Genomic DNA, 14,136 nt, shown 5'->3' with positions numbered 1-14,136 from the left:
TAATATCACTAATAAAACCCGATACAAAATCTCCATCGCCACACACACAAAAAGAAGTGTGATGTGTTAAGCCTTACCTAACTGTCGACAAGTAAAGGCGACTTTTACTATATAATAACCAGCAAATACGAAAGTGGCTTTATTTTTTTGAAATTATTTTTTGCCCTACAACAGTATTTTAATTCACTAGAAAATTCCAAGAATATATTGTTGTTTTATCGTATCTCAAAAATCAAAAGGCACATATTAGAATATAAATCCCATATAGATGCATTTTGGAGTGGAGGCTCGAATGTGTTGACAAAAACATACATTTGAAGCGATTTCTAGTAATCACAAAATGTTGTTTTCTTTTGTAAATTTTCCACTATAGTTGAAATAAGTTGTACACCAAAAAGTTTGAATATCCGGTTACAAAAATTAGGTAGGCTGAGGTTTGAAAATTGAGTTCCAGTTGTTATGATATTTGGGGACATCCATTAAAAAGTATAGTATGAAATTTTAACAAGGTCTAATTAATTTTTTGAAGGAAAAAATATATAACTAAGCATAAATAAAAATCTTATAGAAACATAAATATAAGAAAAAGATTAATATATGATGCTTATAATGATGAGCTGTCGTCTCATATTCTCGTTTGATTCAAAACGATAGAAATCGACAAAGAAGGTGTGAAGAAGTTGGGAAAACAAAATTAACGCTTGAAGAATCTAAAGGTTTAGCTTTTTTCTCAATCCGATCATTCACCGAGAAATATTCTATTTTATATATTTATGTGAAGCTCTTCAATTGAAGAAAGAAGAAGAAAAGACAATCGTCAAATGCTTGACTTTGGTTTCAGTTCTTCTTCACGACAGCTCAAGGTGATGATCATTTTTATTTTACTCTTCTACCTAATCATATCACTGCGAATCTTTTCCAAAGTTTCGCTCTTTATTCTCTCAATGTGCTTTTTTTCTGAGTTGTTGTTGAACTAGGGTTCTTCTGGGTACTAGTAACTGTTTTGCTGATTTTCTGAGCTGCTTTTGGCTATAGAATTTCAGTTTTCAAACCAAACCTTGTCGATTTCAAATCAATTCTAGTCGGCAGTAGATCTGATCTGTCTCTATTGGGCTAGGTTTTACAGTGTATCAATTCACCACTAGTTCAAAGTTCATCAGTGCTTACACAAGTTTACTTTTTTTTGTATGTGTTCATGATTTAGCTAATGATCAAGATACTTGAGATATAATAACACACCTTATTTAATGCAAATGGGCCTACAAATTCTACTAGGAAGATCGGCTCTTTGATGGGATGGGACACCAAGAAATCACCATGGGTTTATGATGCTATCAATTACTAGTAGTACGTGTTATCTTCTGAATATATATCATGGCATCCTCTGGACTGGGAAATGGAGTAGGCACTTCGAGATCTGCCAAAGGTTTAAAGAGCTCTTCTAGTTCTGTCGATTGGTTGACCAGAGATTTGGCTGAGACGAGGATAAGGGACAAAGTAGAGACCGATGATGAGAGAGTAAGTCTTGCATTGCTTCTTCTTTTTTTCATGTTTATTCAACTGTTTTTTAGCTTCACTTCTTTATCCTGAGCTTATATATGTTATGGAGTTGGTTACAGTGTCTGAGGTTTTCGTTACGTTGCAGGATAGTGAACCAGATATTATTGATGGGGCTGGTGCTGAGCCTGGTCATGTGATTAGAACCACACTCCGTGGTCGAAATGGTCAATCAAGACAGGTTGGATGGTTATGGATAATTGTATGTGTTAGTTGGTAATGTAGTTTATCTAACTGTTTCTCATATAGATTTTTTTTGGATTGGCAGACAGTCAGTTACATATCAGAACATGTTGTTGGTACTGGTTCCTTTGGCATGGTTTTCCAAGTGAGCTAATTTAACATAAGACCCATGATGTTCGTTCTATTGATTTGGCTCCATTCCCCTGCACATTTATGTTTCCTTTTGGTAGGCTAAATGTAGGGAAACTGGGGAGGTTGTTGCCATCAAGAAGGTTCTACAAGACAAACGCTACAAGAACAGGGAGCTACAAATAATGCAGATGCTAGACCATCCCAATGCCGTTGCTTTAAAGCATAGCTTTTTCTCAAGAACAGACAACGAAGAGGTTTATTTGAATCTTGTCCTTGAATTTGTGCCTGAGACCGTCAATCGTGTTGCAAGAAGTTATAGTAGGACAAACCAGCTGATGCCATTGATATATGTTAAACTCTACACCTATCAGGTAACTATTTCCTACATTTGAACCTTTTTTAATCTTTTTTGTAGTTTTTGCTTCATAATATTTGTAAATGCATGCCAGATTGATAATCCGCTGGGTTTTCTTCAAACATTTTTGATAAGTTTCTGTTAATGGTGACAGATTTGCAGGGCGCTTGCTTACATCCATAATTCCTTTGGTCTTTGTCACCGTGATATCAAGCCTCAAAACCTGCTGGCAAGTTCCATTTGCGTCTCCCTGTTTTGAAAGGAATATATAACAGATGACCTTTTTTTTGCTATAACCTATTTTTGTTTGAATGCTCTATGAGCAGGAGATAAATAGACACGTATATTATTTACATTAAAGATGTCATACTAGGTTTGGATTCTGACATGATGTATGTTTATAACAGGCCTGGAGATTTAATACTTTTAATTTCATTTACTCCCTTCACAGAGGAACTAGGCTTCTCTTTTCGAGTTTATATTATTGAGAAAGCTAGTTGTTAAAATTGGATTCTGAAATTAACTTTGAGAAATTGAGCTGGGTTCTTAGAGTAACATGTCTGAGCTTAAAAATTCTAACTAGTTAGAATTGCTATCTAAAAAGTTGTTCGGTGTTAATTTAAATGCATTTATATATCTGACTTTACAGATGTTGTTGTGCAGGTGAACCCACACACGCATCAGCTAAAAATATGTGATTTCGGGAGTGCAAAAGTGTTGGTAAGTTTTATTGACACAGCTTTTAACGAATTCATTCTTGGAGTATGACATGTTCTCGTTCTCTGTAGGTAAAAGGAGAACCCAATGTTTCTTACATCTGTTCTAGATACTATCGTGCTCCAGAACTCATTTTTGGTGCCAGTGAATACACAACTGCAATTGATATATGGTCCACTGGTTGTGTGATGGCCGAACTGCTTCTTGGACAGGTTAAAGCATGATTTTTGCATTAGCTATATGTTGTTCTATTCATTCAGTTTATTCCTTGTCTTACTATTTTGTGCCCTTGCTAATTTGTCGTACAGCCTCTGTTTCCTGGTGAGAGCGGAGTTGATCAGCTTGTTGAAATCATTAAGGTAGCCTTTTATTAATTCTTTAAATTTATCTAAAATCATCAAGTCCTGATAAAGTGATAAGTTCTTTTAGAACTTTTGTTTACGTAGCAGACAGGTGCAGATTGTCAACTTTATATCTGAATGATTATTAGGCTTAGGCATCACAATTTGTTACGTCTATTGTTGAGTTCGTATTCAGTATAGAAGAAAGCAGTAACCTTTGGATTGCTCAGTCTGATTTCGAGGAAACCTTGGTTTTCTTATTTCATTTGCTTTGATATGTCATGCAGGTTTTAGGTACACCAACAAGGGAAGAAATCAAGTGCATGAATCCAAACTATACAGAATTTAAGTTTCCGCAGATAAAACCTCATCCATGGCACAAGGTATGCCTTCTAATGTTATTGATTATCACCTACCAGAATAATCTTTAATCAGTGGTTTTGTTGGTGAATGCATTTTTTCAAAGAGGAGTTCTGGTATTTGTGATGGTTTGGAGTATGAATCATTCAAGAGTAAATATCAAAAATAAAATTAATGTTGTCATTTCCTCTGCTTTATAAAACTATCTGTGGTAGAGTTGAAAACAATTGGCTAAATGATTGTGGCTTTAGTTCTAGTTTGAGTATTTCTCTCTGGTGGAAATGGTTTTCAGGATTTTGTTCTCTGACATTCTACAACTTGGTGGTTTGCACTTTGCATTAAGCTGTATCTAGGATTTTTTATTTTCCCATAGTAAAAAAAGGTTTAATTGACTTCAGTGATAATTATCTCCTTGAGCTTCGCTTCTCTCTGAATCCTTATTACTGCATGAATATTCTATTTATGCTCAGGTGTTCCAAAAACGTTTGCCACCAGAAGCAGTTGATCTTCTTTGTAGGTTCTTCCAATATTCCCCCAATTTGAGATGTACAGCTGTAAGTTAATTCGTTCCGTTCCCTCCATATTAGCATCTAATGATCTAAATTCATTAAAAACACTCTTCTGGTGTTATTGTAGTTGGAAGCTTGTATCCATCCGTTATTTGATGAGCTAAGGGACCCAAACACTCGTCTTCCCAATGGCCGACCACTTCCTCCACTTTTCAACTTTAAACCGCAAGGTACAGTTCCCTTATTTTTCTTGTTGGGCCTATTAAGAGATCTAACATATGTAGTATGCTCCGTTAAGTTGTTGACATGTTGCGTTGTGTTCATGATTGGTAATACATATAAACATCATTCAGTGTTAGTATATGCTCTTTGAATATTGAGGATGCTAAATAAATTGAACAAGTATGGTGCCGTTGTGGCCTCTGAAATATATGATTACTAAGCAAAATATATAAACACTTTGTTCTCCATAGACATGAACCTGTCATCCTTAACTTTCAGTACTTCAAAATCATGAACTGAGGTTTTATGTGTTGTTGCAGAGCTATCTGGCATACCTCCTGAAATCGTGAACAGGCTTGTCCCAGAGCATGCCCGTAAGCAGAACCTCTTCATGGCTTTGCATTCGTAAGACGCTTATCGGTTTTTGCATCTGTATAAGCAAGCTCTCTTGATATCAATATTTGGAGCAGCCAGTTTTCAGCCATTTGGCTTTTGTTTTTGGTGAGTTCTTTTTCTTTATTTTTTTTCTGTTTGGTTGGTTATATGTCGATGAGGATGCATGAATACAAACAGTACTTGAGGTTTGCTGGTTACAGACCACTTGTTTGTTTCACGGCCACCATATAACCTTATCTATCGCAAACTGTTTTAAAGCATGTAAATTACTAACCAAAATTAATTGCATCGTTTAGTTTTACAAATAGAAAAGAAAAATCAACTAAAAATTAATGACTTTGCCGCTCATGTGTTTGCACATTGTGTTTCTGTGAAAATCAAACCGATTCCTTCGTGAAAATAGCCGTGTCTTCCTCCAGATCGTGAATTTGGTACTTCATACTTACCGGTCAAAAGCTCAGAAGCAATATTTCAGTCATGGCGAACCGTATAGTATATATCAAGGAAAACCTCATAACATAAACAAAGGTTCAGAACTTCAGACAAAACCTGTTTTAGATGACAGAGTCATGGATCAATCTCAGCCCAACAACATTAAAACTTTTCAGCCCATCAAACCCACCAAGTTTAAATTTCTTTTCTCTCTTGAATCTTGATCCAGTAGCTGATCCGACAACGTTTTGATGTTTGGTCGAAACAGTTGAAGTCTCTTCCTCTTAAATGTGATTATCAATTAAAAAATATTATTTGACCCAAGATACATGGGTATTGGGCCTCCAAAAGTTTAAGCTTTTTAGTAACAAAATTAGGCCTCCAAAAAAATTTGTTATTGCAAAACTATATCCTATATTCTAAAATTTTAATATTTAGTCTCCATTTTTAAATTTATCTATTTTTTATTTTCTAAAAGTTATAGGATTTAGTCTTAATTTTTAACTTTTATCAACAAAACTCATTAAAGAAAAAATTATTTTGTATTGGGCCTTATCAGGACCGGCGTCTACAAATAATAATAGACAACAAAATTACACATACAATGAAGATGTTTTATTGGTCACGATTTGATTTGGTATTTATTCTTTAACTACCAAAAAAATAAGTAAACTCAAAAACAAGAAGGGAGGAACCACTTTAAACCCTTGTCTACGCTGGTCCGAGTCCAGAGTCCTCTACTTTGACAGTCTCCCTCCATGTCGTCGTTGTGTGCATCTAATTGCTATCCTTCATCTTCTTCTATCAATCTCTTCTCCAACAACAACAACCCAACTAAACCCTTTCTTCTCTCCCTCAGATTCGCCTCCTCCAATTCTCTTCCATTTGTTGCTCCTCTCAAATTCTCTACTACCAATCACGTCCTTAGTAACTCTCGTTTCTCTTCGAACCGAATCCAAAGACGCCTTTTTTTGCTCCGATGCGTTTCAGAAGAATCTCAGCCGTCTCTTTCTATCGGTAACGGCGGCTCTGGTAAATACCCTTTTGCTCATTATGAATTAACAAACTTGGTTGAATGTTATTGTAAAGATATCGAATTTGAACGCCATTGATTATATAGTAATATCGATTTCGATTTCTGCAGAAGAGAGAGTGAATGTTCTTGTAATTGGTGGAGGAGGGAGAGAACACGCCCTTTGCCACGCCTTGAAGCGGTCTCCTTCTTGTGATTCTGTGTTATGCGCACCTGGAAACGCCGGTATATCCAGTTCCGGAGATGCCACTTGTGTACCTGACCTTGACATATCAGACAGTTTAGCTGTCATCTCTTTCTGTCAGAAATGGAATGTTGGTTTAGTGGTTGTTGGCCCTGAAGTGCCTCTTGTTGCTGGTCTCGCTAATGACCTTGTTAAGGCCGGTATCCTCACCTTTGGCCCTTCTTCTCAAGCTGCTGCTTTGGAAGGTTCCAAGAACTTTATGAAGAATCTTTGCCACAAGTACAATATCCCTACTGCTAAGGTTTGCGTCGCTTTCTCTTTTTCATTTATCCCTGATGGTTACCAATTTCTTCCCTTGCTGTGTTAGGATCCATAAGGTTGCTATGTAAAGATTATAAGCTTTGAAGTGTTCAACTGTTAGCTATAGGTCTGCTTTAATCTAGCCTAGTACTTAATGTAGCAGGTTATAGCTGTTGTGAGTTGGTTAGAGAGCGGTTAGTGAGTGCTAGGTGTACTATGGTTTGGTTGGCTATGTGGTTGAGGGCTCGGTAAATCGGTGGAATAAAAGTAGTAGCAGATTCGTAGCTTTGATATTATCTTAAGGATTCCAATTTGATGTGGCTAATACGGTATTATTGAATGGAATTCAAATGCAGTATAAAACATTTTCTGATGCATCTGCCGCGAAAGAATACATTCAAGAACAAGGGGCACCGATTGTGATTAAAGCGGATGGATTAGCAGCTGGAAAAGGAGTCACTGTTGCCATGGAACTAGAGGAGGCTTTTGAAGCTGTTGATTCTATGCTGGTCAAAGGTGTGTTTGGTTCTGCAGGATGTCAGGTGGTCGTTGAGGAGTTTCTCGAGGGAGAAGAAGCGTCCTTCTTCGCACTTGTGGATGGAGAAAACGCCATTCCTCTAGAATCTGCTCAGGACCACAAGCGTGTTGGAGATGGAGATACCGGTCCTAACACAGGCGGCATGGGAGCGTATTCTCCTGCACCGGTCTTGACCAAGGAGCTTCAGGATTTTGTGATGGAGTCTATAATCCATCCCACTGTTAAAGGAATGGCTGAAGAAGGATGTAAGTTTGTCGGCGTTCTGTTTGCGGGTCTCATGATCGAGAAGAAATCCGGTTTGCCTAAGCTTATTGAGTTCAATGTACGGTTTGGAGATCCAGAATGTCAGGTGAGAAACGCCACCTTTTCTGAAAAAACCTTGTTTAGTCTCGGTATGATTATTGCTCTAAACAATGCAGATTATTGCTTAAATACAGGTATTGATGATGCGTCTAGAGTCTGACCTAGCAAAAGTTTTGCTAGCGGCTTGTAAAGGCGAGCTAAGTGGTGTATCACTTGATTGGTCAAAAGATTCAGCAATGGTGGTTGTAATGGCAAGCAATGGTTATCCTGGTTCTTATGAGAAAGGATCAATCATCAAAAACCTTGAAGAAGCTGAAAGAGTTGCTCCTGGAGTGAAGGTTTTCCACGCAGGAACGGGTCTAGATTCAGAGGGGAATGTTGTAGCAACTGGGGGACGTGTTCTTGGGGTCACGGCGAAGGGTAAAGACTTGGAAGAGGCGCGTGAAAGAGCGTACTCGGCAGTACAACAGATCAACTGGCCTGGAGGTTTCTTTAGGCATGATATTGGTTGGAGAGCTCTTCGCCAGAAACAAGTGGCGACCAAAGAAGAGTGATGAGAAGGAATTTTGTTGTAATGGCTTGTAAACCAAGAATCCAAAAACTTAAAACTCACTCCAATCTGTTAAGAGATGATTCAAAATAACATTTTTGTTTACATAATTTGTGTCAAGATAAGCAATGTAGGTTAAACCCCTCAAATCCACTTCAAAGCACAAATGATGAACTTAGGAAGCAGCAGACACTCTGATCTTTACGAAGTTTCAGTGGTAGTTTCGTAAAATTTCGCAAAGAAACATCTGAAATTGTATATTGTAAAGTTTGAGGTCGAAAATAAAACGAAAGAGAGAGATGCCAGTGGGTGCAAAATTCACAAACCCTAAATTTCAAAATCCCAAGTCTCCTTCCTGTCCAGCACGAATCAATGTTCCCCAAATCCTTAGCCGTAAGTAGAAAAAACTCGAATTTAACAAAAGGAGTCTCTGGTTTAAGAAGACTCTGTTCTTCTTCATCTACCATCACCGGGAGCCCTTGCCCACCTAGATATGACGTAGCTGTCATCGCTGATCTCATAGAGAAGCAGCACTGGTCAAAGCTCGGAGTTCATGTGACAGACATAAACCCTAACGAGCTGTTTCGACAGTTGATAAGTTCTGAGCTTGACCCAGATTTGTGTCTCAGGTACTATTCCTGGTTAGTGAAGAACAGTGACATCTCTGTTTCACTTGAGCTCACATTTAAGCTCTTGCATTCTCTTGCCAATGCGAAAAGGTACTCAAAAATCCGATCTTTCCTTGATGGGTTTGTGAGAAATGGATCTGATCATCAAGTTCACTCGATTTTCCATGCAATCTCTATGTGTGACAATGTTTGTGTCAATTCGATTATAGCTGATATGTTGGTATTAGCTTATGCGAATAATTCGAGATTCGAGTTAGGATTTGAGGCGTTTAAGCGTTCAGGTTATTATGGGTATAAGTTGTCGGCTTTGTCTTGTAAGCCTTTGATGATTGCGTTGTTGAAGGAGAATCGTTCTGCTGATGTTGAATATGTGTATAAGGAGATGATTAGGAGGAAGATTCAACCAAATGTGTTCACTTTCAATGTTGTGATCAATGCGTTGTGCAAAACTGGGAAAATGAATAAAGCTAGGGATGTTATGGAGGACATGAAAGTTTATGGGTGTTCTCCAAATGTAGTTAGTTACAACACTCTCATTGATGGGTATTGTAAGCTTGGTGGAAATGGGAAAATGTACAAAGCAGACGCGGTTTTGAAGGAAATGGTGGAGAATGATGTGTCTCCGAACTTGACTACATTCAATATATTGATTGATGGGTTCTGGAAAGATGACAACCTTCCGGGGAGTATGAAGGTGTTTAAAGAGATGCTGGATCAAGACGTGAAACCGAATGTGATCTCGTATAATTCATTGATAAATGGTTTGTGCAATGGAGGAAAGATCAGCGAGGCTATTAGTATGCGCGATAAGATGGTAAGTGCAGGTGTGCAGCCTAACCTAATTACTTACAATGCTCTTATAAATGGGTTTTGCAAGAACGATATGCTGAAGGAAGCTCTTGATATGTTTGGCTCAGTGAAAGGCCAAGGAGCTGTTCCCACTACTAGAATGTATAACATGCTTATCGATGCGTATTGTAAGTTAGGCAAAATCGATGATGGCTTTGCACTGAAAGAAGAGATGGAGCGGGAGGGGATTGTACCAGATGTTGGAACTTATAATTGCTTGATTGCTGGTCTATGTAGAAACGGTAACATAGAAGCAGCTAAGAAGCTTTTTGATCAGTTGACTAGTAAAGGACTTCCTGACCTTGTGACGTTTCACATACTAATGGAGGGATATTGCAGAAAAGGTGAATCGAGAAAAGCAGCAATGCTTTTGAAAGAAATGTCAAAGATGGGGCTGAAACCGAGACATCTGACTTATAACATTGTGATGAAAGGCTACTGTAAGGAAGGAAATCTGAAGGCAGCAACGAACATGAGGACACAGATGGAGAAAGAAAGACGGTTGCGAATGAATGTAGCGTCATATAATGTGCTTCTGCAAGGATATTCTCAAAAGGGAAAGTTGGAGGATGCAAACATGCTTTTGAATGAGATGTTAGAGAAAGGTCTAGTCCCGAACCGAATAACCTATGAGATAGTTAAAGAAGAAATGGTAGATCAAGGTTTCGTCCCAGACATTGAAGGGCATCTATTCAACGTCTCTACCAAATCCTAATCTTTCAGTGGCCATCATGAGAAGCAATTTCATGCATGATTTGCTTTGCTCCACGGTGCTTCCTGATTTCACCATAATTCAATCTCTCTCTCTCACAGAACCGGACCCTGCAGAATCTTGTTCTATCAGAGACCAGTCAAGCTTCCTAGATTATATGGCGTTATACTGGATTGTGTAGTTCTCTGCTATGCCCACAGGTTCCTGGGTTATATATATGATTCAGCTTCATTTGGAAACTGAGAGAAAGTTCAGATCTTGTAACTTTACTGTTCTTGTAATTACATGACACCACCATAGTGAATTTGTAGAAGTTTGTCAGTGATAATAAGATTATACGAGTAACTGAAGCTTCGATCAATAAACAAGATGCATTCCATTACCAAGGTTTTAACATTATCGCCTGAAACTAGAAACATCGAGGACACTACATGTGGGGTGGATCCAGCCAGTGACTGAACCAAACATCCCATCCACAACAGACAAAGTTTTGCAACTCGTACTGGATCATACAAGGGCATAGATAAAGGATTAAAGAACACCTATCTAGACACGACCTTGCCACAGACAATCTTGCTGGACTTTCCCGGTCTTCAAAAGCTTCTCGATTTCATTGGGAGGGTTCATCCCAAGACGCACTGCACGCTCCCATCGATCAAGTCTCGTCATACCCAGGCACGGACCATAAGTGATGTTCATGTCAAATTGTCTAAGCATCTCCTCCTCCTTGTCATAATCCTCTGTTAATTAAAACACGACAATACCACAAAATGTTATCAGTCAGAAGAAAATCACAACAAGTCAACTTAATAAAATGCCAAGTTTCGATTGTTCCCTAAATCTCATATGGGATTGGAAAATTAAACCCTAATTTTCGACCATGAATAAGGAATCAGATCATCAATAGAAAAAAAAAACTAATAAGTTACAATTTACAAAGAAAATAAAAGCCGTACCGTTGAGATCGACGGAGCCGTGTGAAATCAATGCGGCGGGCTGGGTAACATCAGAACCTTGAGCCGCCGCGTGTTTGGGAGCCACTTTCCGGGAAGAAGGCTTGGACTTGGAGATACCTCCGGTGATATTGCTTTTAGTCTGCTTGTAGAAACCCTTCAAATTCTTCGCCGTCGTCGCCATAGCCTCCTTTCTCTTTCTCTCTCTCTCTCGTTGCAGTTCAAATTTTGAATCTTTGAGTCAGCTTTCCTTTAGCTTCTACGCGACGATTGATAGAAAAGGTGCCTTTTTTGTCTCGGCCTTATAAATCCGCCCACTGATAGTAATGGGCTTCATTATCGGCCCATTGTATCTTATACTTTTCGAATTCGAGAAGAAAAATTGATAGAAATCATACTGTATCTTTAAAATCCTGTAAGTTACATCTGAATCTAGGATGATATTGCACCATACGAAATAAGATCAAGAATCCCTCTATGTAAATCTAATTGGGATTTTTTTCATCCTTAATTTGTTTCCACTTGTGTAGAAACCATATAAATAAAAAGTTTTGAACTATGGTCCCATAACTTTATTACATTTGGAATTTAACTGTTGATAATACATGTGAAGGCGTAAATCATTCAACTTTGTCGTACTCAACACTACACGTACTCATGAACACTATGTCACTACACTTGAACCTAGTATATATATAGTGGGGTTGAAATCTCTTTCTTTGTAATGGAGCTTCATTATATTGGATACACAGTATATTTTAACTTTTTAAGCTATTAAAAACTCTGGTTCTAACTTCTAAAAGTGATTTATCCCAAATTGATTAGTTAGACATAAAATGTTAATTAAAAAGCATAATTACAAAAGTTTAATCTTAAATTTACAATGAGTATCTATTTTGACAAAAAAAAAAAAAAAAAAAAAAGGAAATATTTTTTGGCCGATCATTCACGTAACGGGAATGCATATTGAAATATATTACGAATACTAATCTACTTTATGAGTCAGAAATAAATAAATAAAAATTACAGAAGACGAAGAAGAAGAAAATAGCTATAGTAATATTTAGAGGCGGAGAGGCCAATGAATGCCTTCTCTCCGACAAGGTAACGGAGCCGGCAAAGCTATGTGCGACGGCAACTTCTCCCCTGGCATCACTACCGATACATCCACCACCGTACTCACCGGAACCTGCCACCGTTACATTCCTTATCATTAACTTAAAACAAGTTAATTGCGACTTAATTCTATAAAACAAAGAACAATTCTACAAGTACGTAAAGATGTTTTGAAAAAAAAATATTCTATATGAAAGCAAAGAATTAAACTACAACTTGTGTGTCTTGCTTTTCACTTTCCAAAGTTGGGTTATATTTTTTGTATTAATTTTGACGAATGTTTTCGACTTTTCAAAGGTTTTTGCACCGAAAAGAAAAGCAATTTTATTTTGCAGAAACAAACGAAAAACTAAACTCAACAGTGGCAAGTTAATGCGGCTCGGCTTTATAAAAAGGACAAAAATTCTTTTGAGAAATGCTTTAATAACTTTTAATTGTTTTTGTGCTTACCATGGATGCTTGATCAGCAAGTTTCTGGAACTGACTGGACCCATCTCTCTGTCTTTGTCTGATCTGATGTGGTGAATCAAATGAAGAATTCTCAGGCCTAAAGAGATGCTCGAATATGGCCATGATCAAGAACATGGAGATGAGTATCGCCGTCGCTACAAACCCAAATGAGATCGCATTCATCGACGTTGACGATCTCCATGGCCCTTCACTATCTCCCTCTCTGGGACTGTATATGCTCCATGAGCTTGACTTGTTCATTTTCTCCTTGTGGCATGCGAATCTTGAGCCGTTCCTTGATTTGAAGTCGATGAGTCTTCTTAACTCTTTGGAGAATTTTAGAACAAATATCGAACTGGAGAAAGAAGAATCAGGAGCCTGAACTCCTTCAGATTGTTCTTCTTCCTCTGTTTTGTTTTCAAGAACGTGGAGAAGAACAGATGAGTCTTTTATCAAGAATCAAGTTAAAAATTGACAATTGGAAATTCGATGATCTATGAAAAGAAAGAAAAGAATTGAGATATATTCACGCAATCAACGACATCGTTTTCGTTTATTATTCCTTTGTTTGTATGTGAAGGAAGAGAAAAGCAGAGCAGAGAAGAAGAAACAAAACACACTCTGTTCTATGTTGATAATGAGTTGTATATATATATACTTACAAAATGGTGTTATTATTGATAAATATATATATATTTATAGATAAAAGTATGAAAAGGAGAATTAACAGAGAGTTAGTGTAATAATGGTCCCTAAGTAGTAGGAACAGACATGAATCTTGGTCCTTTATTCCTATGATCTCATCCCCTTCAGGACTTTCACTGTCTTTTGCTGACAACTTCAGGATTTAGAACTTAATTTACAACCCTAATTAATAATTAGTTGATTCGTACGTTAAACCTTTCGAAATTGAGTTGTATACAATATTAGTTGGTATATTGGCAAATGTAAAGAAAAAGGTATATCAACTGTTTCTTTTTCTTTCCTTTTTAAAGTAATAACACACAGTATATCCTATACGGACTGTATTCGTTGTCTAGTGTCTACTTTAAGAAATTGCTATGCAAGTTTTGTGGTGTTTACTAGCTATAGTGTGACATCTTTTTGTTGTTATTTCACAATAATAAGTGAAGATGGGGTCTACGTGTCATCAGAAAAGAACAACAAAGAGAACCTATTGGCTGCTTTAATAAAAGCGTTGTATAATTTACCCTTAGTTTTGTGAATTAATTATCACAGTAAGATTTCAATTAGTTATCCTAATTAAGGAAACAATGATGCATAATAATTTGCAGCTAAACCCACTTTTATACGG

The 14,136-nt window shown here is 37.4% G+C and overlaps 5 protein-coding genes across 15 annotated transcripts; 3 read left to right on the top strand and 2 right to left on the bottom strand.

The window, feature by feature from the left end:
- The first annotated feature begins 495 nt into the window (after positions 1-495).
- Positions 496-5,180, top strand: SK41 (shaggy-like protein kinase 41). 11 transcript variants are annotated; one of them, NM_001331859.1, is made up of 14 exons: positions 496-716; positions 796-863; positions 1,276-1,518; positions 1,646-1,738; positions 1,826-1,885; positions 1,971-2,243; positions 2,382-2,456; positions 2,891-2,947; positions 3,016-3,156; positions 3,253-3,303; positions 3,573-3,668; positions 4,116-4,199; positions 4,282-4,384; positions 4,697-5,180. In NM_001331859.1, exons 3-14 carry the CDS (start codon positions 1,375-1,377, stop codon positions 4,783-4,785), a joined length of 1,266 nt encoding a protein of 421 aa, NP_001322593.1. In that variant the 5' UTR covers positions 496-716; positions 796-863; positions 1,276-1,374; the 3' UTR covers positions 4,786-5,180. The 11 variants fall into 11 exon arrangements, with proteins under 11 accessions (NP_001322593.1, NP_001318967.1, NP_172455.1 ...); NM_001331857.1 differs by having other exon boundaries at positions 1,205-1,518; NM_001035936.1 differs by having other exon boundaries at positions 608-716; positions 1,280-1,518; positions 4,697-5,075.
- A 674-nt stretch (positions 5,181-5,854) lies between these two features.
- PUR2 (Glycinamide ribonucleotide (GAR) synthetase) lies at positions 5,855-8,331 on the top strand. Its single transcript, NM_100857.4, has 4 exons — positions 5,855-6,236; positions 6,349-6,722; positions 7,078-7,608; positions 7,697-8,331. The coding sequence occupies exons 1-4, from the start codon at positions 5,963-5,965 to the stop codon at positions 8,114-8,116; spliced, it is 1,599 nt and encodes a 532-aa protein (NP_172454.1). The 5' UTR covers positions 5,855-5,962; the 3' UTR covers positions 8,117-8,331.
- Positions 8,332-8,410: 79 nt separating this feature from the next.
- AT1G09820 (Pentatricopeptide repeat (PPR-like) superfamily protein) lies at positions 8,411-10,645 on the top strand. The gene has a single exon (NM_100856.3). The coding sequence runs from the start codon at positions 8,485-8,487 to the stop codon at positions 10,303-10,305; it is 1,821 nt and encodes a 606-aa protein (NP_172453.1). The 5' UTR covers positions 8,411-8,484; the 3' UTR covers positions 10,306-10,645.
- An 11-nt stretch (positions 10,646-10,656) lies between these two features.
- Positions 10,657-11,598, bottom strand: POLD4 (polymerase delta 4). The gene is made up of 2 exons (NM_100855.4): positions 11,259-11,598; positions 10,657-11,042 (listed from the first exon to the last, which is right to left on the bottom strand). Exons 1-2 carry the CDS (start codon positions 11,437-11,439, stop codon positions 10,849-10,851), a joined length of 375 nt encoding a protein of 124 aa, NP_563854.1. The 5' UTR covers positions 11,440-11,598; the 3' UTR covers positions 10,657-10,848.
- Positions 11,599-12,044: 446 nt separating this feature from the next.
- Positions 12,045-13,457, bottom strand: AT1G09812 (multidrug resistance protein). The gene is made up of 2 exons (NM_148452.2): positions 12,822-13,457; positions 12,045-12,444 (listed from the first exon to the last, which is right to left on the bottom strand). The coding sequence occupies exons 1-2, from the start codon at positions 13,080-13,082 to the stop codon at positions 12,319-12,321; spliced, it is 387 nt and encodes a 128-aa protein (NP_683293.1). The 5' UTR covers positions 13,083-13,457; the 3' UTR covers positions 12,045-12,318.
- Between the last annotated feature and the right edge of the window lie 679 nt (positions 13,458-14,136).

The sequence above is a fragment of the Arabidopsis thaliana genome, assembly GCF_000001735.4.
Source record: "Arabidopsis thaliana chromosome 1 sequence".
Classification (NCBI taxonomy): domain Eukaryota; kingdom Viridiplantae; phylum Streptophyta; class Magnoliopsida; order Brassicales; family Brassicaceae; genus Arabidopsis; species Arabidopsis thaliana.
Note: the sequence above shows the minus strand (reverse complement) of the source record. Positions and strands in the feature narration are given on the sequence as shown.